Source organism: Diabrotica undecimpunctata, chromosome 3 (genome assembly GCF_040954645.1).
Source record: "Diabrotica undecimpunctata isolate CICGRU chromosome 3, icDiaUnde3, whole genome shotgun sequence".
Classification (NCBI taxonomy): domain Eukaryota; kingdom Metazoa; phylum Arthropoda; class Insecta; order Coleoptera; family Chrysomelidae; genus Diabrotica; species Diabrotica undecimpunctata.
This window is the reverse complement of record NC_092805.1, coordinates 150,372,259-150,400,118: the sequence shown is the minus strand read 5'-3', so window position 1 is coordinate 150,400,118 and position 27,860 is coordinate 150,372,259. Positions and strand designations below refer to the sequence as shown.

Below are 27,860 nucleotides of genomic sequence, written 5' to 3'. Positions count from 1 at the left end.
TCTCCCTTTTTTGAGTTTCTTAGCTATTACCTCAGTAGGATTCAATTTACGATTTTTTCTTAGGGTGCCCACAGAGTGCTTTTCTCGTTTTATAAACTCTTGAACATTCTATAAAAATTTTGGGTTAAAAGAATTCTACTTTGAACTAAGTGTGATTCTAACAGTGATTTAACAGTGACACCTACAGCTGCAGTACAATTTTTGTTGACGCTCTTACATCTGATCATAAGTGTAGCCTCCTTCGTAAAAAAGTTTGTATAACTTTATACCAAACTTGAATCTTTTATTTTGTGTGCACTGCTTGAAGCTCAAGAGTTCTCTAAACGAAACTAACGTCTTGTCAATACAAGTTTTACGTTCTGGAGCATAAACATCTGTTGGTACCTGTTCAGTGGAAAACGGAATCTTGAATTCTTCCAGTTACTTGTTGGTTATTAGGACTTACCGTGGTTTAAGTAAAGAACTCAAGATCGTAAATGAAACTGTTTAATACTTCTATGCAAATGTAAATTTAAATGTAAAAATATAAAAAGCTTAATTGTTTGTAATAATGAAATAAAAACAAATGTTACAAGTATATTTTTGTTAACACATGTTGTTAATCCGACGTTTTGGAACAGAATGTCTTTGCCAACAGGAGGGTTAATTTCAGCCAGATCTCTTCACGATCAGCCGTGGCCGATTATCTTATCTTCGCGACAAACTGTTGCCTCGATCAAATTTTGCAAAATACAACAGGAGCGTCGTCAGGTCTTTTAGGTTTTAACAAGATCCCTGAATTTATTTCTCAAAAGCTGCAACAAAAGAACTCAATTTCGTCAAACGAGCGTTAGCAATCGCGTCTTCATTGTTGATAAAATGAAGCAGACGCAGAAGTATTTCGAAGCCATTTTTTGGCATCATATCTTGGTTTCTCCAGAAATCTGATATTTCGGGAAATCTTGATAAACCTATCCGTGAACTGATATAAAAAAATATTATTATTTTTCTGCATCAGTATTCTTCCATATGTAAAGTCGAGAGTTCGGCTGTAGAGATTTACATTCTTCTGCACAATCCCCCTCAATTGACAACTCGTAAAGCCATTCCATCTCTACTATTAGCTTATGAATTTAAGTAGTTTTCCCATTTTAGTCCTGTTAGACTTTGAATTTCGCTAAAAATTTTATTTATATAAAGAAAAAATCAATATTAAAAGCTCAAATGTCTTTATTTTCAAATTGTATAAAATAATGTTTAAGTATTTTGATGGAAATACTTTAAAACTAAAATAAAAGTAATAAAACAACAATCATTAGTAATAATATATCACGCATGTAAGACCAGATCAGTTAATACTCCAGTCGTCAGAGACGAAAATGCCACTCAACCTCTAAAAATCATACGAACAAGCTGAATTTTGCTCCCAAAATGGGGATCCCAAAAAAGATGCAAAAAAGTTTACCACTTTTACCTCCCAGCTTCCCCCTAAACGGCCACTTGTAGAGAGAAAAAATGAAAAAATCGATTTACCAAGAATATGTATGCCGTAAAAAAAATATTTTAAATATAAATGTAGATGAGTAAATTTAAAGAAAAATGTTTATTACTGTGTAGAATAAACCGTTCTATTACCGCAAATGAAATCAGTTTTTATAAGGGTGTTATAAATAAAAAAAATTTCCATTGTTAGATCCTAATCTTCAACCTATAACATGAAATTTGGATTTTGAGTTTTGACTATAAAAAGAGTACCTAAGTCCGGGAGAGATGGCTCGTCAGGTGAAATATATCCCAGTTTTATCCTATTTGGCGTCAGTTGCATTACGTTATTTGATGCGCGCGTATGGCATTAGCAAGACTCATGTTATTTCCGTGAATTTCCTAACGTTGAAAGGTAAGTTATTTAGAAATTCTTATTTACAACTTCTTAAAACTTTTTGCGGTAATCGTCAAAACTATTGTCCTTTTATTTTTGTTAGTATTTTATTAACGTCGCGTTTTGATGGCATGTTGTGTGTATCGTTGAGGTTATGTATGCATAGTTGCCATTTCTTTCAAACGTTCCTAACACACAAAATTAAGTGGGCCATTTTACCCTGACATTTTGGGTTAGTTGGTTCTAAAATGTTAGGGAAAGATGGCCTAGCTCCTTAGTTACTTATATAAGGATATTTTTAGTAGATACATTTATTTTCAGCCATGCCAATGAAATATAAAATAAAAAGAAATTGCCAACGTGATTTATGGACTAAAAACCAATTCGAATCGGCCATACATGCCGCAAGAAATTGAAAAATGGGGTCAATGCTGCCGCCATGAATTTTGAAGTGCCAGAACCTACATTAAGAAGAAGAATGAAAAGTGTTAATTTAAAAAAAAGTGCATCCTATGCCATTTTGGATATGCATAAAAACATATCCAAAAGTTGCAGAAAGTTGGTTTTACACTTACAATAGCTGGAGTTAGAGAAAGGGCTGTCAGATTAGCAGAAGAGTTAAATATTAAAACTACTTTCACACGGAAAAAAACTAGCAGGTTTTGACTGGTTGCAATCATTCTTAAGAAGAAGCCCTGACTTGAGTATAAGAAAATCAAAAGGTGCATCCTTATCAAGAAATCAAGGCATAAATAAAAAGGATGTAAGCGATTACTTTGATCTGTTAGAGAAAGTTATTTTCTAGAAAATAAGTTGATTGGGAAAATTTACGAAATCTGCATTTTTGTAGTCCAAATGAGATCTAAAAATGTAGCATCAACTTCTTCTGATAAGGGGGAAACAATTACGTGTATCACCTGTTGCAATTCTAAGGGTAACTTCCTTCCCCCGATCTGCACATACAAAGGCAAAAATAAAAAAAAAAAAACAAAAATTCGAAGATGCTCCCAGGGTAAAAGGTTTACATGAATGAAAAGTCCGCTTACATAAACATAGATATATTTATTGATTGTTTAATACACCACTTTGTCCCTAGAAAGTCCCCCAGAAAAAGTCATACTACTTTTGAATGGATTGGGAGAGTATGCAGATGAAAATGAGATCATTCTACTGTGTGTACACCACACAGTTTTTGCAACCATTAGATAGTTAATTTTTTAAGTCGGTGAAGTCACATTATTACAATGTTTGCAATTCATTTATTAAAATGAATCCTACAAAGAAAATTAAATTGCAGTTTAGCGAATTATTAAATGAGGCTTGGACAAAAGCTGCCTCAGTACAAAATGCTGTATCTAGTTTTCGCGCATGTAGTATTTATCCAGTCGACCGGAATGTAATACCAGAGCACGCCTTTCTTGAGAGTTCAACAACACAAATTACTGAAATAGATGATCTCCCACGTCTAAACCTAACATTTACAAGCAGGTCGACGCCATCTCACACGTCACCATTAAAACTACCATCCATACCTCGTAATACGCCGACCTCTAAAGAAAAAATCACTTTTTACTCACTAGTAAAATTTTAGATAATATCTTTCCAGTACCTTCTACATCAGGTATTTCACAAGTAAGGAAACACTGTAGACAATTGGCTGCGGTACTTACTATCCCAGTGAATTTGGCGAGACGCAAAGATTTAGATATTAAAAAGAAAGAAAAGGATGCTAAAAAGAATAAAGGTCCTCTGGAAAAAAGTCAAGAAACCCAAGAACCCCAAGAAGATATTTTGTGAGTCATCTTCTTCCGAAGACTCTGACGGTCATAGGGAAATTACTAAAGAGTCTACTGATAATCTACAAGATGAAGCAAATTGTAAATGTGCCGGCTGTGGGGAAATATATTCAACCACAAAGATACAAGAAAACTGGGTACAGTGCGTGCATTTCAATTCTTGGTTTCATGAAAACTGCTCAAAATTTATGTGATATAAGCAGAAAATTATTAGCAAAAAAACGTGCCAAATAAATTTTATAATCGAGCCATACCACATTTATTGTCTGAGTCTGACACATCAGGTGAGTTTTACAGTTTTTTGTATTTTGATGTTTACTATTTTTGTCTATTTGGCCTAACCAACTGTGTACACTTTCTTCTAAATGGTATTTTAATATAAATATAAATAGATAAGTGTTTTAGAGTGTAAACTTTTTGTGCTAAGATTCACGCGGTCAAAAATGTGGGCCATCTCTTCCGGACTTATCCTATGAGGAATTTAAAATATAAACGAGGAGGATAATGAGGACTAAAAAACGCTGAATTTAAACTTTCACGTTCCAAACGATCTTAACTGTTTAAAACTGCTTCTTTTTGATTGTATAAGTATGTTTTTCAAAACTACATAGTTTCAGCTACAAATTCCACTCAATAACATCTTCGTTCAGGCATTTTCTGTGACGTGCGATCTTTGTACTGTAAAAGTTTAAATTCTGCGTTTTTTAGCCATATTTCAAATGCCTCATATTTACTGCCAAAACTCAGAATCCAAATTTCTTGTAACAAGTTTTAAAGATTAGGCTCTAATAATGGAAATTCCACTACGACCAGTTAATGAAAGTGATAAATTTTATTGATCTCATGAGAATCGTAAAAAATAGCAAAAATCGCGCAAAGTTTAATTATTGACACCTTAATTAACACCTTGATTAAAACTGACTTCATTTGCGCCAAAATACAAAAATTACATAAGAAAGCAGCACTCTTCGCTTTTAAAACGCATTTTGATGTTTGTTGATAGGACACTCTTATCAAAAGATATCGAATTTTTACCGTCGAGTTGATACAAATTTTATTTGGAATTGATTTCGCGCGCGTAACTGATATTCAAAATAAATGGTTGCTTCAGAAAGAGCGCTGTTTGTGAGAGAACAGTTTATTCTACACAAAGAGTGGTAATAGACATTTTTATTCATAAATATGTCGGCTACATTTTTTGTTTAAAACATTTTTTACGGCCACTTTCTACGGTATAAAGATTCATGGTAAAACGATTTTTTTCGTTTTTTTCGTTTAGAGGTCAAATCACTAACGACTGAACTATAAATTTCAATAAAATTTAATTTACATTAATATTTTTTCGTGTTACACATTATCCATTAACTTTTCATCTTGACTATTTTCTGAAGGTATAATAATACCTTTTTTACTAGCTTTAGTAATGGTTTTGTTTCGGTTCGGCTTCTTCTTTTTTGATAAAATATATATACTATTATCTACAAAATAGTCGGTTATCTCTGTTAATTTCTTTTTATGCGTTTCAGGCATAAATATGTATGTATAGACACTGGCTAATACTGATACTACTGCAAAAAACCATTGTATGCCAGCATATCCACGGCAAATAGATATGAGTCCATAAAAACTCTGAATCGAAGCAAACATCATCAGGTTCGCTACGCTATAGGCTGCACTGTTAGCGACTCCTCGAATTTCGATAGGAAATAATTCGCTCATCATCATCCAAGGTATCGTTAGCATGCCGATCATGGAAGTAGCAACATAAAGGAGCATAAATGCTACTGGTAAGTAGGCGTGATTTGAAGCTCCTAAAACATAAGTGAAAAACTATTTAAATAATTTATACAATAAAGTAGAGTCGATGCTCTCTTAATAAAAACTAAACAGCCCAAATCACACTCTCTACCGTGCCAATCAAATATTGCAGTTTTCGTAGATTTGTCAGTTGTGTAAGTATACACGGTGGGAAAAATTTATTTCAAATCCATTTTGACCATAGCTAAATAATTTTTTAAATTTGTTCCGATTTTGATGAAATTTGAAACCTATATTACTTACTTACTTTCAAGGTCGTTGCAAAAGTCACGCCTGTTAATATTTAAATTCAAAAATTACTATTACTATTAATAAGTATCCCTAGAGACTATCCTTAAAATTGTATTAAATTTTTTTAGCGTTTGGAGCAAAATAAATGACATTCTGAAAGCGCCTACATAAAATTTTCATTAAAATTTTTGACGTGACAACGTCTTAAATTAGGTTGTGGCTCGGAGTCATTTAAGAAAAAGTGTAACGCCCGCTCACGTCTGTTACAGTGAGTCGCCGAACGAGAGAGAGGCCCGCCGGACCGGCGAATGCCTTGCGTCTCTCTCCCACTCAAACATGATCGGTCCGCTGCGCGCGGCACTAGAGAATTAGGCGCGTTGAATCGCTAAAGTTGAAAATCGTTGAAAGTATCGTCAGCTGTGTCTGTAGTGAAAATGTGGAGTGCTTAGATTCGTCATTTACAACAACTACAAGAATAAAGGTAAATAATTGTACACTAATATTTCATTATCGTAAACTATGATTGATTGATTAATTGTTAGATTGACACAAAAGTTGAGAAACTGAGTTTATAGGTTATGTCATACTAGTGACAAATGTTGATAGTGTTAAGTAAATTATTAGTTTAAATCACTCTGCAATCAATCGTAATTCAGTCGATTGAGAAGAAACAGCGCGTATTGCTAGTCAAACATTTAAAATAACAAATTATAACTTCTAACCTGTCAAAACAGGGCGACCAAACAAACGAACTAAACCGACCAATCACCACGCGCGGAGTTAGAATTTAACTGTGTTTAGCAAGAATTTCAAATTCCAATTTTAGTAAATGTTTTAATTTTCAACTTTACCATTTACATTTACAAATTTTAATTAATTTCAAATTTATTTAGCAAAAATTTGAACCTTCGATCTGAATAAGTGTTTTGATTTTCAAATTGATTCTTTAAAATTAAAAATATTAAAATATATATAATCAGAAGTGAACGTCACATAACATTATCTGTACTTATTATTATTTAATATGTAGGCAAATACATGTGACCATACTTGGTAGACACAATTGGAAATAGTAATTTTTTATAACTGAAAAAAATAAATATATAAAATACTGGTAGCAAACAATAACTTCAATGATCGATATCTCCGCAACTAATTGATATATCGAAAAAATTTTCAAATAAATTTTGTAGAAAATAATAAGATCAATAATATAATATAAAATAAATAATATATAATTCATATCAATAAATATTCTACCGAGAAAAAGACGTTGTCACGTAAAATCTTCGCCCGTAAAACCGACTTTACAGGCAACCGATTTTTTTTTATTCAAAAGGTAGGTAATACAAATTTTTTAACTAAGTAAAACAATAAACAACTTAAAATTAATTAACTAAATTCATTATGGATGTGTGTCCCATGGTTATTTACTATAGTATTGCAGTCTTCGACGCCACTTTCCAATTAATTGATCGGTTAATAATTTCTTGGTCGAATTGGTTCCAACAAGAACTATTCAATGTTTCAACTTATAGATAGTGTTTAAAAAAGAGTTTTTGTGAGCTATGGCTTCTAATGTACTCCAAATATTGTAATTAACCGGGTTAAGATCGGGGCTATTTGTAGGCCACATGTTAGGTTTGACAAAATCTGCAACTTGTTCTTGTAAATATGTTATCGTACTTCTAGAAGTATGGGATGGCGCACCATCTTGTTAAAAGGTAAAGTCGTTACTAATATTTCAATATCAGCAAGCATATTACTTAAAATATCTCTCATAAATTCCAGAATTTATTTTAACACCAGCGTTATCAAAATAAATTTCTGTTTTTCCCATCATTGATACTGCCAGTGAAACCATCAATGAGGCGGAAAAATGACTACTTTGAACTAAAAGTAAATCTAGCAGATGTCAAATTTCTGTGCAGCATTAGAGTAAACCCTATTGATTTGGGCGTTTTTTGATTGACGCAATAAAAAAACTTTTTCATCTGAAAACCAAATTTTTTCAATTTGTTGTCTGTTTCTGAACCTCTTTAATTACTGTCTGATTCTTTCAAATCTTTTATTCCTGATATTTGCAAATATTTTTTAACAATAAATTTTTTTGAGTGGTTGCTTATTCAAGTCCTGCCTTATTATTCTACGCACAGTTGTACGTTTATTGTTTGTTATTTTAACTAATAACATCAGTTTGCCCAACATTGTCAAGAATTTCCCTTACCATGGCAAGATTTACATGACTTCTGCCAGTTTTTGTTCTTCCCCTCACTGATTTCATTTTAATGGAACCATCATTTTCTCTAAAAAGCTTTAAAAAGTTATTGGCGGTGCTCACTTTCCAGTAAAACTCCAGGAACATTTTTACAATTCTTTTGGCGCCATAACTTTCTTGGCTTAAAGACTTTATTAACAATTTATCTTTAATTGATAGGTAAAACATTTTTAATAATGCCAGTTGTTGTGAGCAACAACTGTGAGCTGTGAACTGTGAGCAAAAACATCGAATAGTTTTTTGCTGGAACCAATTCGACCAAGAAATTGTTAACCGATCAATTGGACAATGGCGTCGAAGACTTCAAGCTGTGGTAAATAATGACACATCCATAATGAATTTGGGTAATTAATTTTGAATAAAAAATAAATTTAATAAAAATCCTATGTTCACCCTTTCAGAATGTCATTTATTTTGCTCCAAACGCTTAAAAATTTTAAACCGATTTTAGGGGTAGTCTTTCCGGATAATTAATAATAGTAATACTAATTTTTGAGTTTAATTATTAACAGGGTGACTTTTGGAAAACGTTGACCTTGAAAGTAGGCCTTTATAAAAATGACCCTTACTTAGACCCCAGTTAAGTTTTTTCATTAGTCTTGTAAATTTTAATTTAAATATGCGCTGTCAATATAGGTTTTAAAATTTTATCAAAATAGGAACAAAACCAAAAAAGTTATTTACGGTCAAAACGTGTTCCAAATAAATTTGGCCCACCGTGTGTTAGGTAAAATAATTACACAATATAATTAGAGACCTTTTGATAAAGTAGCCGACAGCTCTCTACATTGCGTTAATAAAGAAGAGTAAATTAATATAGCTGTAAGACTTTGGGTACAATATATAAATAATAACTGAACTTACCAGATTTAATCCAATAGGTAGAAAATCCAGAGCACGTCATACATATGGCCATGCTAACACCACTCACCATTAGGAGGAAGCGTCTATTGAATTTTTTAAGTAAGCAAGAATTTACAAAAGCCAATACCATCCGTAAAAAGCAAAGTAGAGTGGAAGCAAAGTATGGATTGATGTTACTTCCCATTTCCTAAAATACAGGACATTTAGGACACAGGACACAGGACTGTTATTATTATTTTAGAGAAGATCGTAGTGCAAATATAGGCAGAGAGGATATGTACATGGGTTATACCAGAAATCATAGTAACAAATAACAATATAAGGAGACAATTAAGTTCTACTAAACATGAGGAGACATGAGGAGACATGTTTCTACTAAATACACAATTAAGAAGAAAAGTTATTCATAAAGGTACACGGATATTCCCATACAAAAAACAGTCAACCAGATTGATTAGGTCTGAAATAGGCTTGGAGCGCAAATCAACTGTTTTGTTTCTTGAAGCCGTCTGCTGTAAATGTAAACTGGTCCTTCTGCAGCCAGTTGGTTTATTATATCTTCCATTCCCTCATGATACCTAATCCAGGATTCTGGGATCCTGTCCAAGCTTGTACAGATCTAGTGAGTACCATATGTTTTTGAAGTGACTTGGTGTAGTCTTTAAAAAGTGTTTGATGTCCGAAATCTAATGCCTCGCAGTTATGCAAGATATAGTTGACTGTTTCAGGTTCTCTGCTACAACGTCTGCATGAAACAGTCCAATTGTTTACAGATGTTCCTTGACTGGCGCATGTCCAGTGTTACAACTTTGAGCTAATTTCTGCAAGATGGGCGACTTTTTGACCAAATATATTTGTACAACATTTATAACTTAATCAGGTAATACAAAAATAATGACCTGCTACGTAATACCGTACAAAAATATTGTTACCAGGAGCAGGAAAAATTTTAATTTTTTATTTTCGGAAAACTGTTTCCCCATTTTTGGCAATTTGACACAGTACCGCATCATTCATACACAAAGTTTCGGATATGCCACAGTATATGTTTAAAGAATTTTTTTAGCATTAAACTGTGGCGCTACCTTAATTTGAACCTCCATGCTTTGAATACTGATAAGAAGTGCCGGCATAGTTTCAAGTTCTTATTAAGCAGGAAAGAGAAACAGAAAATCGATATTAACCATCAAAAAAGAGAACGGTTGGCAACCCATGTTACGGTGAAATTAGTAAATATTTGCTTTTTGATAAATGCACTTGACCTATCCCAAAATGTAGTCGGACCATTCCGATGGTCAGTATCGACGATTTTATCTCTTTTGTACTCCATCAGTGTTTGCGGTAAAAAAATTTTAAGTTGGGTAATTTATACAATATTAAAAATTACAACACAACTTCGTTAGACCACTCCATAGTAAAATTACCACGACACTGACCGTACCTCTCCTAGCCGCGTCCGAAAGATTGCACATGTGGATGTGGTGCATCAGTTTCACATCAGTTTCCGATTGTCTTTAACTGTATCGGTTTACCGGCAAACAACTAAATAGCACTCGCCGGCCATAAATAGACAGTTTTGCCCTATCACAGGGATTGTAAACCACAAATATTGAGAAGAAATACGGTATTCCATTGTGTTGGTTTCCGTCTTTATATTTTGGTTTTTTCTATTACGTACTCCATTCCATCTCCATCTATTACGCCACTCCACGTTCTGTGAGATCGCTCCTTTACATATAGTAATATGTATTTATATGTGATTCATGTTGGATCAAATGATATCCAAATAATGTGTCATGGGCTTGTAGTCTATAAAATATGATAAATAATATCAGATGGTAAAATATGATACAGACTAAAAACTCAAACTCAAAAATATTCTCATAATATACACCAATATATTGAACTATGAGAACGGGTCTCGGCAATTTTAAAATTATTTAAGAAAAAAGAACAATTTAATTTACCTCTAAAAATGTTACAGAGTAAAAAAGTGTGATGTATATGCCTGAGAACATCTGGAAGAAATACATGCCAGTAAGCAGTAACATCGGTTTGTATCCTGTAGGTTTAAGGAATTCTTTCAGAATGCGTATGGGTCCCAAGTTATCTCTCCTTGCTTGGGCTTCTAGTTTTTTCTGATGTTCTTTCTGAAGGAACTGTAGATGTAGTTCAGCTAAAGTTTCACTCTGCAAATGCAATCAGATTATCCAGTATTTATCAAGTAACTTTCTGAGTTTAAATTTGTATCAGTCACAACACTCTATTGATACTGATTCGAGCACGGGAAGTTTCACGAATTTTTAATTCAACAAAGCGATAGCAGCTTTTGCTAAGAGATTTAATCTTTTACACATTTCGTACAGCCCAGAGGACAGAAAACGATATTAATAAATTATTTTCGTTTATGGCCACCAAAGCAGGTAGCACCTCTGTACGCTAACCACTGTAGTGGTCAATATATATAGGAAAGAAAATAATAAATTCAATAATCCGTTTCGTAATAACAGTAAATAATGTTAACTGTAAAATTAAGTTAGATACCGTACTCCTTGCAGAAGTGTGGACGCTAAAAGTATCGATTATGAACAACATTGAAGCATTGGAAATGTGTGAAGATACCTTGGACAGCAAGGAAAACTAATGAAGAAGTACTAAGGAGCGTCAACAAAGATAGAGAACTGCTAAAGACTGTTAAACATCGAAAAATGTCTTATCTGGGACATATAGTAAGGGGAAGTCGATATAAAATATTACAACTAATCCTTTAAGGTAAAATAGAGGGCCGTATAGGTGTAGGAAGAAAACAAGTTTCTTGGTTAAAAAACATTCGTGAATGGATACAGATATCAAATGCAGGACAATTATTACTCCATATTGCAGAGATCGAGAAGCCACAATGGTGATCGCCAACGTCGGATAATTCTGATATGGCACGCGAAGAAGAAGAAGCAATCATCTAGTAATTTAAACTTTTTGATATGTTTAAATCAAATTTATACAATATATATATATATATATATATATATATATATATATATATATATATATATATATATATATATATATATATGTTGCAGACAACCCATTCTGTTATTAATATGTCGTTTTTAAAATCTCTTATCAATTTTTAACGCTTTTTGGGGATTTCCAATACAGCAAATAAAAAGATAGTATTTGTTACAAGAGGTTAGAGAGCATGTATTTAAATTAAACTAAAAGTAATGAACAAATCTTATTATTTTTATCTGTTTTAGATTTTTAAGTTGATTTGTTTAACGTACCCTGTTGTCAGGTTGAGGCTGATTCCTATTCAACCACTGTAAACTTTTTGCTGCTTCTGGAAATTTTCCTTTTGATACTAACCAAGGAGGACTTTCGGGAATAAAAAATAATAGAAACACTGGTAAAATACAGTATATATTACATAACCAAGCAGCTGTCCTCCAGTGCAAAAACCATCCTTTTAAGTAACTAAGAAGCATACCTAAAACAGTAAGTCGCGAAGTTGAGTAATTATTATATGCACTACATATTGCACTCTACAGCTTATAAGCTTTTTGATTTTTTACTTTTTTTTGTTTTTAATTTGGTATTTTTAGTAACAATGCTTGTTTTATAACTTTTTGTATCTTAACTTATTTTAGTAAATCCTTTCGGCTAAAATACAATTTGAGGTAAATTACAATTTTAAACCATCAATATTCAGAACGAATATACCATTCACAATATGCCATTGTTAATACCTATTTATACAATAGATATTTTCTTTTTATTGATTTTTGATTGATATCGAAAACTTTTCTATAGAGGGGGGGTAAAATCTCTTAAGCCTCCACTAAAACCCCGCCGTGAACCACCTCCTCCAATTCCAAGTGAAGGTCATGCCAAGTGAAGTAGTAGCTTTTTCGTTCCCCTGGGGCAACGCCTCCTTGTAAGTAGCCTTATTTGGTCATGCGGGGCTCTGGTCAAGTGAACTTGTTATATCCCTAGCTACTTAAGGGACCTAAAATGATAGAGAACCATCAAAAACTAAAACTTTTTTTTCAGGTAAGTGGCTCCCCAAGGGATCCACCACAACTTTACCAGCAGAAGGCTTCTAGGGTGGATTCCCCCTTTTTACATCCACTGTACCATCGTAGTGCTGGTCATGAGGAAATATGTTGTTGGTGCTGATTCCACTATACTATCAGAGTTAGATGTTTCCCCCATAAGGGTCTACGCATTCTCGTCCTTCCCTCCTAGGCAAAGAGCTCTCCCCTGGAGGCCACCTCTTCGGCACCTCCTCTTCGAAAGATTCTTTTCCAGCTCTCTGTCCAGCTGAAATCACGCTACACTCCATCCGGATCTTCAACCAGTTTATAGAGGGCTCCTTGAACGATCTAATATCCATATGTATATGTACCTACTGATTGCGTATATATTCTTCAATTAGTTATATACTGTTTAATAATTTTTAGGACTTAAAACTTAAGAATATTTTTCAAGGCTTTTACTTACCTGCTGAAGCTAGAGTGGGAGCCGTTACCACTAAAGATCCTCTAATATCTACTCTAGCAATTTCGGATATATACACTATAGCAGGAATACTTGACCAAGCTAAAAGTGTAAAGTAAAATTAATTAAGATGTACTTTTTTATAGTGTAATCCTAATAAAATGCATGGATTATATCGTAATTTTATAACTGTTTTAGTCTTCACCAGCATGATGAGGTAATGACAATAATATTTTGTTACATATTTATACTACCAGTGCTATTTTCAACAAGTACAATACATAATTTCTTCCCATATAAGAAAAGCATCGTGAGTGCGCAGTGTAAAACTTGAGAGATAGTAATTTTGCTACTAAGTCCCCTTTGTTCCCTTATTCGCATCCACTCCATTACTCTATTAATATAACATTTTTGCTACATTGCCCGCTTTTTCTTCACTCTCTCTTTACGATGCTCTTGTTAGGGTCATCTCATACTCACGTTTTCCCTCATCTAATCGTCGCATACAAAAACGTACAAGTATGCTCGTATATACACATCAGTATTCGTCCTTGTTAAATCATGTTACTACCAAGCCATGTCTTTAATTAGTAGTCAGTCACCAGGTCCAACCAGCCTTCCAGTGTTGGTCCTATTTTTGGTTTCCCTTATTTCTTTTGGCCTTTAACTATTTGTGTGTCCCTCAGCTATAAAATATATATCAGCCATATGTCGATGGCACCTTAATCAACACTGCTACTATATCTGCAAACAAAGTATGGTAACCACTATATACCGTGAGAAGTATCTTTTTCCGCATCCCTCTGATTTTGGAGCGTTTTCAAATTTAAAAACCTCCATCCATATTTGCATTAAAGATAATAATTTTCAAATCTACATTAGAACCAATCACGGATAATAGACTAAAAAACTACAACGCAACTGAAAATTTGTCAATAAAAGGAAAGTATGTCAAAGGAGCCTATTTTCTCAAATTTTGTTTAACTTATACGTAGAGGCAGTGGCTTTAATAAAGGAATTAAAGTAAATGACACGTTTAACAACAACGTTAGGTAACGTGAGAACACAGCAGCAGAGAGCAAGTCAAGCAGTCAACCTGAGATGAAATAAAATTTGTAATTTTACGCAATATGCTTGTTGTTACTTTTAATCTGTTTTATTTTACGGAATGGACGTTAAATGCCAGATCCATACGGGGGAATGTAACCCTGTATTGTTATCTGATCCAACACTAATGAGAATGAATAAGGACTAAGCACTGAGCCTTGATGCCATTATACTTTAACATGAAATTTATTAAATTATCCAACACTAGTTATTACTTCCTTATATAGTTTCACACAATCTACAAAAACTCATCGGGAGCTCCTTTCTTATTTAGTACAGAAACTTTCGAGAAACTATATCGTATGCTTTCTCAAGATCAATGAATACCACATAAGCGGACTCATAGCAATAAAATTATATACTTACGTGTTCCAAATCCAGTTAAAAATCTACCAACTAATATCTGAGGTATGCTTTGTGCACTTGCTATTAAACACCATCCTAAAATGGCCGGTAAAATGGACAATTTAAGCGCCCACAATCTTCCCCATATATCAGCAGCAAATCCACAAGTTATAGAACCGAATGGTACAGCAATAACCGCAATACTAGCTAAAATATATAGAAATTAGAAATGGCTTTAACAAAAGTTGTATTATAAGAAATCTTATATACTATCTATATAAAAACTACCTACATTGATCTATTTCAGTTAATAAGTATAAACTTTATTATTTCGGGTTAACAGGTTTGGACCATGTTTCTGTTGGACAACTTTTGTCTGATGTTGGAGTCTAGTTTGTTGGTTTGTCTCGGTCTTTTGGCGGATGAATAAAAGGAACCTATCAACACGTGGTCCAAAAAGATACGCTCTAAACCCAGAAGACAATGAGTTAATTATTCTTTCATCATTTCTTTACGTACTCGTAAGGCAAAACGCGCGCGTCGTTCGCTTACGAGGCGGTGACTGTTACGGCATTCTTGAGTCAAGGGCACGGAGCGACTTTCGTTGCGTTGTGCCGTTCGTCGGTTTCGCTAAGGCGAAATTTTGGACATCCGGCTAGTGTTCGTGTACTTCGTTTTGAGCGTCAACTTACCTTCAGCCTGATTCAATTCGAGGACACTGCCAGGCGAAGAGTTTGCCTGGGGTGGTACAGCTGTCAAACAATAACGCAGGTGTCTTCAGTCCAGCTCAGAGAGAACAGAAACCTCGCGTAGATCAAAAGGGCAAAAGCTGGCTTGATCCTGATGTTCAGTATCCATAGAGACTGTGAAAGTACGGCCTATCGATCCTGTTGGCTTGAAGAGTTTTTAGCAAGATGTGTCGAAAATGTCCCACAGGGATAACTGGCTTGTGGCAGCCAAGCGTTCATAGCGACGTAGCGTCTTGGTCCTTCGATTCGACTCTTCCTATCATTGCGAAGCAGAATTCGCCAAACGTTGGATTGTTTACCCATAGACAGGGAACGTGAGATGTGTTTAGACCGTCGTGAGACAGGTTAATTTTACCCTACTGATGACTCGTCTTTGCGATAGTAATCCCGCTTAGTACGAAAGGAACCGCAGGTTTGGATGTTTGGTTTACGTACGTATTCGAGCGGGTAATGTTATGAAGCTACCAGCCGTGGGATTTTGCCTGAATACCTCTAAGGCCATATCCTTTCTAGTCAAAGGTGGCAACGATATCTCTTGGATTTACGAGAGCCGAAAGGCTCAAAACAATGTGACTTTATTAAGTAATCGTAGTTCACTACGATTGTCCCACGAGCCCTTATTTCCGTTGAGATTATCGGTTTACGGTGGGATCAATACATGCAAGCAGACCAGATCTTGTGGTAGTATAGTCTTGATGGATATTTTAATCTTTTCGTTGTTGGAACACGGAAGTGTCTGTTGAGTTAATCAGTTAATTCTTTTGATCGAACATATCTCTTCAAGAATCAGGTACGCAAAATAAAATGGATCAAATTTCATATCAACACGATCCAAGTTGAAAGTCTTAAAGGATAGTTATGTTCACACCCATAATAATTTTTTAAGAAGATTAAGAATGAATAATTCCAGAATTAGAAATCAATATATAATGGCTGAATATTATGAGATATTTAACTCTCTAAGATAACAAAAACAGTAATGAGGTTCAGTACGATATCTGAAGTATTTTTTTTTGTTACAACTGATGACCACCTATGGGAAACTAAATTTAGAACTGATTTATATTTCTTGGTGTATAAATTCCAGGACATCATTTTTTCACCTGCATCATAAAAGACCTTAGTTTTATATCAAGAGGTGAACTAATCTGTTGGCCAACAGACAGGAACAAAATCCTGATCTGGTTGACTTTGAAGATCGAAAAAGCATAAAGCAAAAGACCTAAATAACTACAAAGAAATTCAGAAAAACATCAGAAAGAAAATCCGAAAGGCAAAAGAGAGGTGGCTCTCCGAAAGATACAAAGAAATAGAAGATCTGGATAAAGAATATGATAGCTTTAATTTACACAAAAAATCAAAGAAATGACAGGTTCTAGAAAAATTACAATAACGAATATCCTTAAAAATGATAAAGGAGATATTATTAATGATGTGAAGGAAAGATTGTGTCACTGGATTAATTACACTACTGGCATTACTGTCATTAGAAACCACAGAGGGATACCGGATACCGAAATAATAAGATGGAAGACTCCATGTAGTTAATGGTGTCACATGACAGGCAAAGTACTCCAATTTTTGTACTTTTACGATTTTCACTACTTCGGATTGTTTTTATAAACGATGCATTACTTCTTCATCAAATCTTCAGGTTACTTAAAACGAATGAAATAGTTCAATTCCAAAGTTAGGAGAAGCTGTTCCAAGTGTGTCAAGATCTTTCTGGGTAGACGATCATAATGAATTCGTGGGGATAGCTAATTAAATTCTATAATGAACAAGAACACCAAAATACCTTTATAAATTATAAACTATACGTATTTACACTTAGTGTAAACACGTAGAAAAATCTGGAAACGATTAAAAACAAATATAGAGTCCGCCCACATACACTCCTCAAACCGGACCGAATAAGGATGGCTTGGAAGGCTGAGAAAATTTTAACTTTTATGGATAAACAAATGCTGTTCATACGAATTTGTCGCGAATAATAAGAAGAAGAACTTACCTACCCATGCTGATTCTGGTTTTGTTGCATACAATTCTCCATCGTAATCTGTACCATTTTGGCGAGTTTTATCTAATGCTGGTATTAAAATGCCAGAAAATGCCATTGAAAGCCCTACTGATATGTGTAACGATACTGCCATAAATGTAGCAGAAATCTAAAAATGAATTACGTCCATCTAAATTTACTGTAAAATACAATAACTTTATTAAAAACATAGTACTTGGTAGTACATAAAATGTTACAAATATTGTTGGATAAATATAATTTTCTTACCTGTGGTAACAATGTTCTAAAGGTTTTGGCATCATACCTACTGAGGGACTTACAACTTACAATTATCTCTTCAAATTGTGCATCTCGCTTTTTTTCTTCATATATGGCTTTTGCATTTTCTTGTATGCTAAAAATACAATAAACTATATTATTCGTTATCTTTATTTAAAATGCAAATTAACTAAATTAAAGGTAGTATTGTTCATAAATCAGATACCAGTGATAACATTAATCTAGAATTTATTTTATATCATCGAAAAATATAACAAAAAAATTGTGTATATCTTCTTGTTCTCATTGCGCTACCTCCCTTCGAAGGTTGTCAATCCATTTGGCAATAGTTAAACGTGAACTGTCGGCTCGGAAGATTTCGGATGATGTTTTGTCGAGCCATCGGCGTAGATCTTTAAGGCAGGAATTCTATCTTCTTCCTATTAACATCTTCCCCCCAATTTTACCTTCGGTGATTAACCGAAGTATTTTTATCTCTCCCATCGCATGAGGTGTCCGATGTACATTAGCTTACGCACTGTGATCGTTGACATTAGCTCATTGTTCTTCTGCGTTGTTCTGCAAGGATTAACGGTCCAGCTCTCGCAACCATAGAGAAGGATTGGAAACAAATAGCAACGTAGCATACGAATTCTCAGATCTACGTCTAGATCACGTCTGATAAAGATGTCCTTCAGGCCAATAAACGTCTGTCCAGCATATTCAATTCTCGACAGAATTTCTTTCGTTGATGCACAACTGCTGTTCAATAGCGAAACCAGGTATCTAAAGCACGTTACTCGTTCAACGATTGTTTAAAAAAATTCTGAAACTGATTTCTTGTGGCATGTCTAATTAAATAGGCCACAATTGATTCTAATGAAAATTATATTTTGAACTAACTAATGTTTGACGTTTCGATTTCCTCTCCCGTAATCGTTTTTAAAAAAGATTATTTTAAAAATTCTGAAAAAATGTATAACCAACAAGTTGTTATTTGTAGGTTTTTTTTGCTCTATCTTGTACATAAGAGCATGCTTGTGATTGAAAAAGATCTAAGGGTGATGTTTTTACCCTCGGAATATCAAATTATGACTGTTTTGTGTGTTTTTTTGTATTATATGTTTGCGTAAAGTATATTTGCGTCGACTATATGTTTGTGTATTGTGTGTTGCATATATATATATTATATATAGATTGCAGATGGTATATCTCTGACTTCCTATTATGGCTTGGTTAAAACTGAACAACGGCGTTCCGCAAGACGCAAGAATCGATGCTGCCCTCCCTACTCTTTAGTCTTTATATAGCAGTCATGCCCGAAACCACATCAAAGAAGTTCGGATATGTGGACGACTGGACGCTTGCTCCGATGCGTAAAGAATTGAAGACTACAGAGCAAATTTTAACGATCTAGTTACCTTAGGAATATATTTTAGACGCTGGCGATTGCCGCCACGACGGAAGTATCATGCTTTTATTTCAATAACAGACAAGCCAACTACCAACTAAAAATTCACTTTAAAGATAGACTCCTCAGCCACACTACTAAACACTCAAAATACTTAGCTTTGGCACTCGATAGAAGGATAAGTGTCTGAAGTGCACACATTTTAAATTACGCGCCAATTAGCGCAACGGTACCGAACTGCAACTTTGTAAATTATTTCATGTGGTCAACACGTTTTTCATTTTCTTCAAAAGTTTTAAGATATTTTATTCAACAAGAAGTTCAAAGCAGCGAAAACATCCAGTCATTTCATGATTTCTTCACATCTCTTCTCTAAGCCTTAAAGAATATCTAATGAAGACGACTGCAAAATATTCTGCAAAAGTTATGAGGTACCACATGAGGTTCTTCAGTGACTACACTAAGATCGACAGCACTGGGATACAAACGGGTATATCCCAATGCGGAGTACTGTGCATCGGTACTGCACATAAAACGTATTGACGTTCAATTTAACCAGGCTTTGCGTATTATATCAGGTACAATCAAGGCTACTCCAACATATTGCCTACCAGCACTGGACCACATAGCACTCTCATGTCTACCGAGAACATGCTCTTGTCAGTGAGTATAGAAAAATTAACTCCGCTCTTGTGCACTGGTCTTCGTTAGCATCATCGGTAGAGACATAAGAAGGCGTCTCCCAAGAAACAAGCCTCTAGACTCAAGAATTCTAATTAAAAAAACTTCAAGCCAAGAATTGAAACCTCGCAGCCGGAATATACATACCATGTATTACAAGCAAGCGAGATGGTTTCGACCAACCAAAATAAATATAGGCCACACTGAACAGAAAAACAACGAACTGTGGCAGGTGCTTCGATTCACTTTCAAGATGGAAAAGATACCCTCCCCCAATTGCGTTTGTGGTGCTGCAAGGCAAATGGTTAAACATCTGGTGAAGGAATGTCAGATTAGATTCTACAGTGGCAATCCATCCGATCCCTTAGTTGCGACCAAAGAGTCAAATAAACATAATTTTCAACTGAATGTTTATTATTAGAAATGAATAATTGATATTTCCTGCTAATAATCTTTATACACGAAACTTAACTGTAATGTAGCCGTACGCTAATAAAATAAAATCAAGATTAATTAATATTATACAAGCGTTTTCCTTAATTTTTGTATACAGAGACTAATATACTACTGCTCCACTTATCGGTTATGTATTTCACTTTCATAAGCAAATCAGTTCAAACGAGTTTTAGTCAAATTGTCCTTTCACCGTGGTTATAACTGTCCGCGTTAGTGCTGCTGGTTTTTTGTCAAATTCTTTGATTAGTAAACTGTCAAAGTAGTTTTTTATGGATTTTGTCATCCTTTTTATGTATTATTTCATTTTTTCCGTTTCGGTTATTTTTTTGAATAATGGCATTAACTGTGCACCTGAGAATTACTATAGATTACATACACTATCTCAAATGCCATTATCATTTATCTCAGAATCGCCTATGGTTCATCAAATGTTCACACGTTTAAAATATATTCTTTAACTTTATTTAGTAAATAAAGAAAAACAAGAAATCATTTAGTACTGGCATTGACTTTGTTAATAATGAATATTTAATAAAACCTTCAAAAAATTCAAATGAGGTTTGAAAGTTGTTAATTGCTAGATTATCAGTTGTTTTTTATATCATAAGATCAGTACATTATTAAAATATCGAATGCCGGAAGACCGTAATCGATGCTAACTTGATTGGTTAGTACTCATGTCATCCTTATAGGTTTGCAAAATTTAAGTGATGCAAAATATTTTTTATTTTTATATTTCCATTAGTATTCTTTATTAGTACAGGGTTCAATCTCTAAAGCAGTGTTAAAGCCGGCTGGTATTCTACAAATTAAACAAATTTTTTGTTTTGTTTGTTGGAAATAAAACAAATGTTTACTACTTTAAACTGATTTTAGTATTTTTAAAGTGCGTTCTTTTAACATTTTATTCAATTATATAAAATTAACGTAAAAATATCTGCCAGAAAAAATATTAATACCATATGATTGATAAAAGTAAAGGCCATTACATGCCATCCCATTTAACGTGTGACGTATAATGTAGGTTTACCAAATATTCAAAGTTATGCCATTACAAGAAAATATTATTATTCAAAAAATAAGGTTCAATCCACATAAATATCATTGAAAAATGATTTAAGTTATCTAAAAACTGTTATCGATAAAGAAATATGTACTGCGTCGGTGATATCTGTGCGGTTCATCGAATTCATATTTATCATCATATTATTACATTTTTGAAGTGATTGGAATTACTAAATTTTAAAACCACTGTTTGAGGCCCACTGATCATCGCTTAATTAGTTATCGGTCTTCATACATGGCTTTTACTTTAGTAAAATTTTCTTGTTTGTAATCCCATTTTAAATCATGAGAAAAAACTAGGAAATACCTATTGTACGATCTGCCCAGGAGACTCTATACATGGAAATCTCCAGCAGTCAACCAACATCAAGTCATCAGAAACCAAATTGACTACCTTCTCATCTGCAAACGATACCGAAATTCCATAAAAGCAGTAAAATCATACCCCGGAGCTGATCAGATCACAATCCAGTTGTAGGAAAGTTTAGAATTAATCTAAAAAAGCTTGTGGCTAAAACTAAAGTAGAGAGGCTACAAGTATCCCGTTTGAGAGATCCATCAACAAAAGAACAAGTCACACTAAAAATTAAAGAAAAGCTCACCAAAATAGAAATTATTCCTACTGAAGATTCGAACAGGAAATGGCATATGTTAAAAGATGCTCTTATACGCACATGTGAGACAACACTAACACCTAAGCTGATCAAGAATAAAAATGAATGGAGGACCGATGAGATTCTGGATCTCATGGAAGCAAGGAGATCTTATAAAACCAAAGACAAAAACATGTATAATATTATACACACAGAAATAAGGAGAAAGATCAGAGATGCAAAGGAAAGATGGTATAGTGACAGATGCGAAGAGATTGAACAGTTGGTAGAGAAATATGATAACTTAAACCTTCATAAAAAAATTAGATAAATAACAGGCAATAATATTAAGAAAAAATCAAACATACTGCTGGATAAAAACGGCAAAATAATTATAGACGTCGGTGAAAGGCTTAAAAGATGGCAGGAATATATTCAAGAGCTATTTAAAGACGAACGGACTGAGTACTAGAGCAGGAAAAGTTCGACAACAGCCCAGATATAACAGTATTGGAGGCGATAAAGCGAACAAAGAACAACAAGGCAGCAGGTCCTGACGAAATACCTGTAGACATAATACGGTTAATAGAAGAAAAGCAAATTGGAATATTGGTCGACTTATTCAATACAATATACAGTACAGTACAATTTGAGAGCTTGGTTTAACTGCACTTCTGGTGACCTCTTTAGAGCAGCGGTATCGAAAGTGCGAATTGCCATGATGCTTGCCAACCTTCTTAGAGGAGATGGCACATGAAGAAGAAGAACGATCCCGTAAGTATTCCGTTTTACATTTAGTTTACGCCCAAATACATATATTATTAACTATATGTACACATCATAGACCAGGTAATGGCCTATAAATACCTAGGTCATGAGATTCGCATAGGAAAAGATAACCAAACCGTTGAGCTTCTCCGTCGTATAAGAGTGACTTGGGCAGCCTTCGGCAAGCTGAACCATATTTTCAAATCGTCTGATATACCAATATGCCTTAAAAGAAAAACGTTTAATCAGTGTGTTTTGCCAGTGTTAACTTACGGTGCGGAAATGTTGACCATGACAAGGAGAACAGTTCAAAAGATCCGTGTGTGTCAAAGGGCGATGGAGCGTGCTATGTTAGGCGTTTCACTACGAGACAAGATCCCAAATCGCCAGCTACGACAAAGAACAGGAGTGGCTGATGCAGTAGAGAGAGTAGCAACACTGAAATGGAACTGGGCAGGTCACGTGGCTCGAATGACAGATAATAGATGGACAAAACGGATACTGGAATGGAGACCAAGAGATGATGCCTACCGAAGCAGAGATCGTCCACCAACACGTTGGACTAACGATCTAAAACGTTGTCATAGGAATTGGATGCAAGAGGCACAAGATCGAAATAGATGGAAAATTATGAGGGAGATTTATGTCCAGCAGTGGATAAGCGAAGATTGAATGATGATGATGATGATGATGAGACATCATTTATATAAACTATAAATTATGTGTTCGAGACATTCTTGACCTAGTTTTAGTAATATTTTCTTTTTTAATGTCTTTGTTTTTCTCTTGTTTTAGATAACCAAATCCTACAACATTTTTTGACGTGACAACATCTTAAATTAGGTTGTGGCTCGGAGTCACCCATGAAAAAGTGTAACGCCCGCTCACGTCTGTTACGATGAGTCACCGAAGGAGAGAGAGGCCCGCCGGACCGGCGAATGCCTTGCGTCTCTCTCCCACTCAAACATGATCGGTCCGCTGCGCGCGCAGCACTAGAGAATTAGGCGCGTTGAATCGATGCGTGCTTGTGTCTCTGTCTTTCTCGAGCGTTCTTGGCGTTGGAAAACCGAGAAAGCGTCATAATACAAGTTCACACGTGTGGTTAAAGTATCGTCAGCTGTGTCTGTAGTGAAAATGTGGAGTGCTTAGATTCGTCATTTACAACAACTACAACAATAAAGGTAAATAATTGTACACTAATATTTCATTAAACTATGATTTTTCGTAAACTATGATTGATTGATTAATTGTTAGATTGACACAAAAGTTGAGAAACTGAGTTTATAGGTTATGTCATACTATTGACAAATGTTGATAGTGTTAAGTAAATTATTAGTTTAAATCACTCTGCAATCAATCGTAATTCAGTAGATTGAGAAGAAACAGCGCGTTTCAACTGCAAACAACTATTGTGCAATTTAATAATATTCATATCAATAAATATTCTACCGAGAAAAAGACGTTGTCACGTAAAATCTTCGCCCGTAAAACCGACTTTACAGGCAACCGATTTTTTACGATAATTTTTCACTTCTAACCATCTGTTTCCTTTAGGACAATAGATAGAATTCTTTGCACGCGTGTTTATTCGTCTAATATCTTTTATATTCTCTATTTTGAATATAAAATTGATGTTCATTTATTCGAATATTGAATGGTTTTGAAGTTTCACGTAAATGACAGTTTTAGCCGCCCTACACAATCTGGTGTCGAAAGGAGTTTACTCCAGAAAGAAGTCGCACTTGTTGCATTTTTAGACATTTAAAGTGCATTTGATAATATCTCCATTGGGTCAATACATAGTACATTATTAAGGAAGAAAATTAACAACACAATATGAAAGTGGATTATTCAGAAGTTTCAGAGTAGAATAATATACACAGATATGTATAATGGTGCCATAAACCCGAGGGCAACTAATGGGTGTCCTCAAGAGAGGTTATTATCACCAACATTATGAAATATAGTCATTGATAACCTGGTACATGAACTTAGCAGCCAAGGAATCTGGATCCGGGATTGTGCAGACGTCACTGTACTAGTGACTGGGGGAAAATTTCCCAGTACTGTTGTATATCAGATGCAATATTATGCTCTTCATTACATGTAGAATTGGTGTCCGAAGAACATCTCTGTGAACTCTTCCAAAACTAAATTAGTCGCGTTCATGAATAAGAGGAAGCTTACCACACTGAGTGACCTGAAATTATTAGAGGAAGAACTATAAAGAACCAATAAGGTCAAGTATCAAGGTGTAACCCTGGATTCCAAACTTAATTCAAGTACTCAAATTAATAATATAACCAACAGGACTAAGCAACTCTTCTGGAACTGCAGACGAGTTGTAGGTAAAGCCTGGGGGTTGAAACTAAAGGTAATCTGTTGATTATACACATCAGTGATATGACCGACAGTTTTAAAAAAGTATCTAAAATGTTAGTAATACTTACTTTAATGCAAGACCGCTGGCACTAAAACAAAAAAAATAATTCTTTAGTTTAAATTACAACAAATTGAAGTTAACTTATTTTTAATATTACCTATATTATGGTTGAAATAATTATATTAGTGCTTAGTCCTTATTTATTCTCATTAGTGTTGGACCAGAAAACTGCGAAACAACAAGTTAATGTATACTGCATTCCCTGGTGCTGAATGTATACTGATGATGTATTTTTAGTAGGAAATAGTGAAAGCGATTTAGAATAGAAACTGAAACAGTAGAGACAAGCTCTCTACAACAAAGGTTTTAAACTTAGTAGGACAAAAACAGAGTATTTGAAATGTTCGTTTAAGGATGGAGTTACTGCAAACAAGATGATATCTTTGAATGGCGAAATGATTGCGAAAAGTAATAGTTTTAAGTACCTAGGATCGGTATTACAGAGTAATGGGGAAAGATGAAGAGTATGCAGTAGAATTAGGGTTGAATGGATAAAGTGGAAGGAAGCGAATGGTGTGTTGTGTTACAGAAAAATTCCAATTAGGCTGAAGGCTGAATTCTATAAAACAGCCATAAGACCAGCTATAATGTACGGAACGGAATGTTGGACAGATAAAAAGAGAAACAAAAAATGCATGTGGCGGAAACGAGAATGCTTAGATAGATGACTGGAGTGACAAAAAAGGATCAAATTAAGAACGAGTATATAAGGGAAAATCTAGGGGTGGCACCAATTAATGCTAAAATGGAAGAGCATAGGTTAATATTGTTTGGTCATGTTCAACGTCGAGAAATTATTCACCCAATACGAAAAATTGCTGATCTGGGAGTTCCTGGGAGAAGTAAGGGAGGAAGACCGAAGATGTGAGTGATATGCTTAGACAGGACATGTCGGCAAACAAGGATGATAGTGGTATGACCCAAGATAGATAATTATGGAGAAATGTAATTGGGAAGCCCACCCCGTATAGGAATAAAGTCAAAGAGTATGATGATGATGACTGATATTTGGCAATATTCATTAGATTTTGTGAAAATTCTGAAACTGATCGATTTTTATCCCAAATGGGTTATATTTTAACGATACAGGCACAGGCATGTGTCACTCCGACAAAGCGTTAAGTAATTTGAAATAGGGGAATCTGGAATCATCTGTAGTAAGTACATCACTGGAATGTAAAAGTACTTGAATGACTATTCAGTGATTCTATTTAATAACATTTTCACGGTTGTGTATTTTATGCCTACTCTCATGTATGAGTTTTTGTTCCACAGCGGGTGCCCCTACTTCCGTCTGGGTATCGGTGCGACGAATACCTAGAATAGGTGCATCCCCCATTCTTAAGGGGCGTTTTGTATTGCTGTCACAAAATTAATTTTAATGTTGTGTTTTATGAATAAAATTGAACACATTATCAAAATAGAAGCGCTGCGGTTTATTTTTAAGGGATGTAAAAATTAAATAAATTCATACTTTTCACAAAAATAAAGTTAGTATGGCAAGAAAAATCATAAATTCATCAAAGTGTCTCACCAATGATATATTCCCCATTTAAAATTAAGAATCGTGAAACTGGAAAGGACGCGATTAACAAAAGACAAATGTCTGTATCGTTAAATTGATGTCGTCTTCTTTGGAATAAAAAATAATATTTTTAATATTTTCATATAATCTAATGAATATTGTTATTCAATTATATTAGGACGGACTGCTTTAAATGGTACACTCTGTACATTAATAAAAATCTAAAGAGTCACAAGAAAATAACTTCAAATTAATAATAATCCGTTAAACTAAATACGTTATAAAACATGTAAGTAGGTTTAAAAAACAACTTTTACTTTTTCCAATTCTGCAGGAATTACCACAATAATTAGTTTTATCTTTTTATAGTCAATTTAGTAGGCATTATTTGATTAATAGTTCCACTAATAATAAAAAAATGTGGTTTTGCGGTTAACGCAAAAAACTCAAATCATTGATCTGTGAATTCTAAACCTGCTATTATGAAAAGTAAATACAAATTATCTCATCAATCGGTTATATTATATACTATAATCGTCCAAGATACCTAATTATAGTCTAGTGAAAAGATATCAAAATGTTCAATAATGACCCGACGGGAACGTCAAGAAATATTTAAAAAAAATATTCAAATTAACTTAAGATTAACTTAAATTAAATTAAGATTAATTAATCAAAAGTTATTTAATCAATAAATTACCGTCAATACAAATATTTTAACTGAAAATAGTAACAAATAATATTCACTAATCTAATAAAAGTACCAAACCTAGAAATAAGAAGAAGAACAGGAGTCACAGATGCAGTTGAAAAAATAGCCATGACTAAATGGGCTTGGGCCGGACATGTTGCCAGATTAATGGATGATAGATGGACCCGATGGACCAGAAAGATTCTGGAATGGCGACCAAGGCAAGAGGCATATCGAAGCAGAGGACGACCACCGACTAGATGGACGGATGATATCAAGCGCATCGCCATAAACTGGATGCAAGAAGCTCAAGATAGAAATAGGTGGAAAATTTTACCGGAGGCCTACGTTCAGCAGTTGACAAATATAGGCTAATTGATGATGAATCTAATAAAAAACAATAAAC

The 27,860-nt window shown here is 34.2% G+C and overlaps 1 protein-coding gene across 3 annotated transcripts in view; it reads right to left on the bottom strand.

Moving 5' to 3' along the window:
* Positions 1–1,191: 1,191 nt before the first annotated feature.
* The window catches only part of LOC140437557 (facilitated trehalose transporter Tret1-like), a 39,727-nt gene continuing 13,058 nt past the window's right edge, over positions 1,192–27,860 (bottom strand). Inside the window, exons 3-11 of one of the 3 annotated variants that reach the window (XM_072527148.1) lie at positions 25,246–25,266; positions 17,831–17,957; positions 17,555–17,711; positions 14,816–15,001; positions 13,346–13,444; positions 12,130–12,332; positions 10,813–11,034; positions 8,846–9,032; positions 1,192–5,465 (exon numbers count right to left, since the gene is read on the bottom strand). In XM_072527148.1, the coding sequence (XP_072383249.1) occupies positions 5,002–5,465; positions 8,846–9,032; positions 10,813–11,034; positions 12,130–12,332; positions 13,346–13,444; positions 14,816–15,001; positions 17,555–17,711; positions 17,831–17,957; positions 25,246–25,266 (1,666 nt within the window). In that variant the 3' untranslated portion in view covers positions 1,192–5,001. Of the gene's footprint in view, positions 5,466–8,845; positions 9,033–10,812; positions 11,035–12,129; positions 12,333–13,345; positions 13,445–14,815; positions 15,002–17,554; positions 17,742–17,830; positions 17,963–25,245; positions 25,267–27,860 lie in introns of those variants that run through there. The other 2 variants (XM_072527149.1, XM_072527150.1) reach the window with 2 other exon arrangements.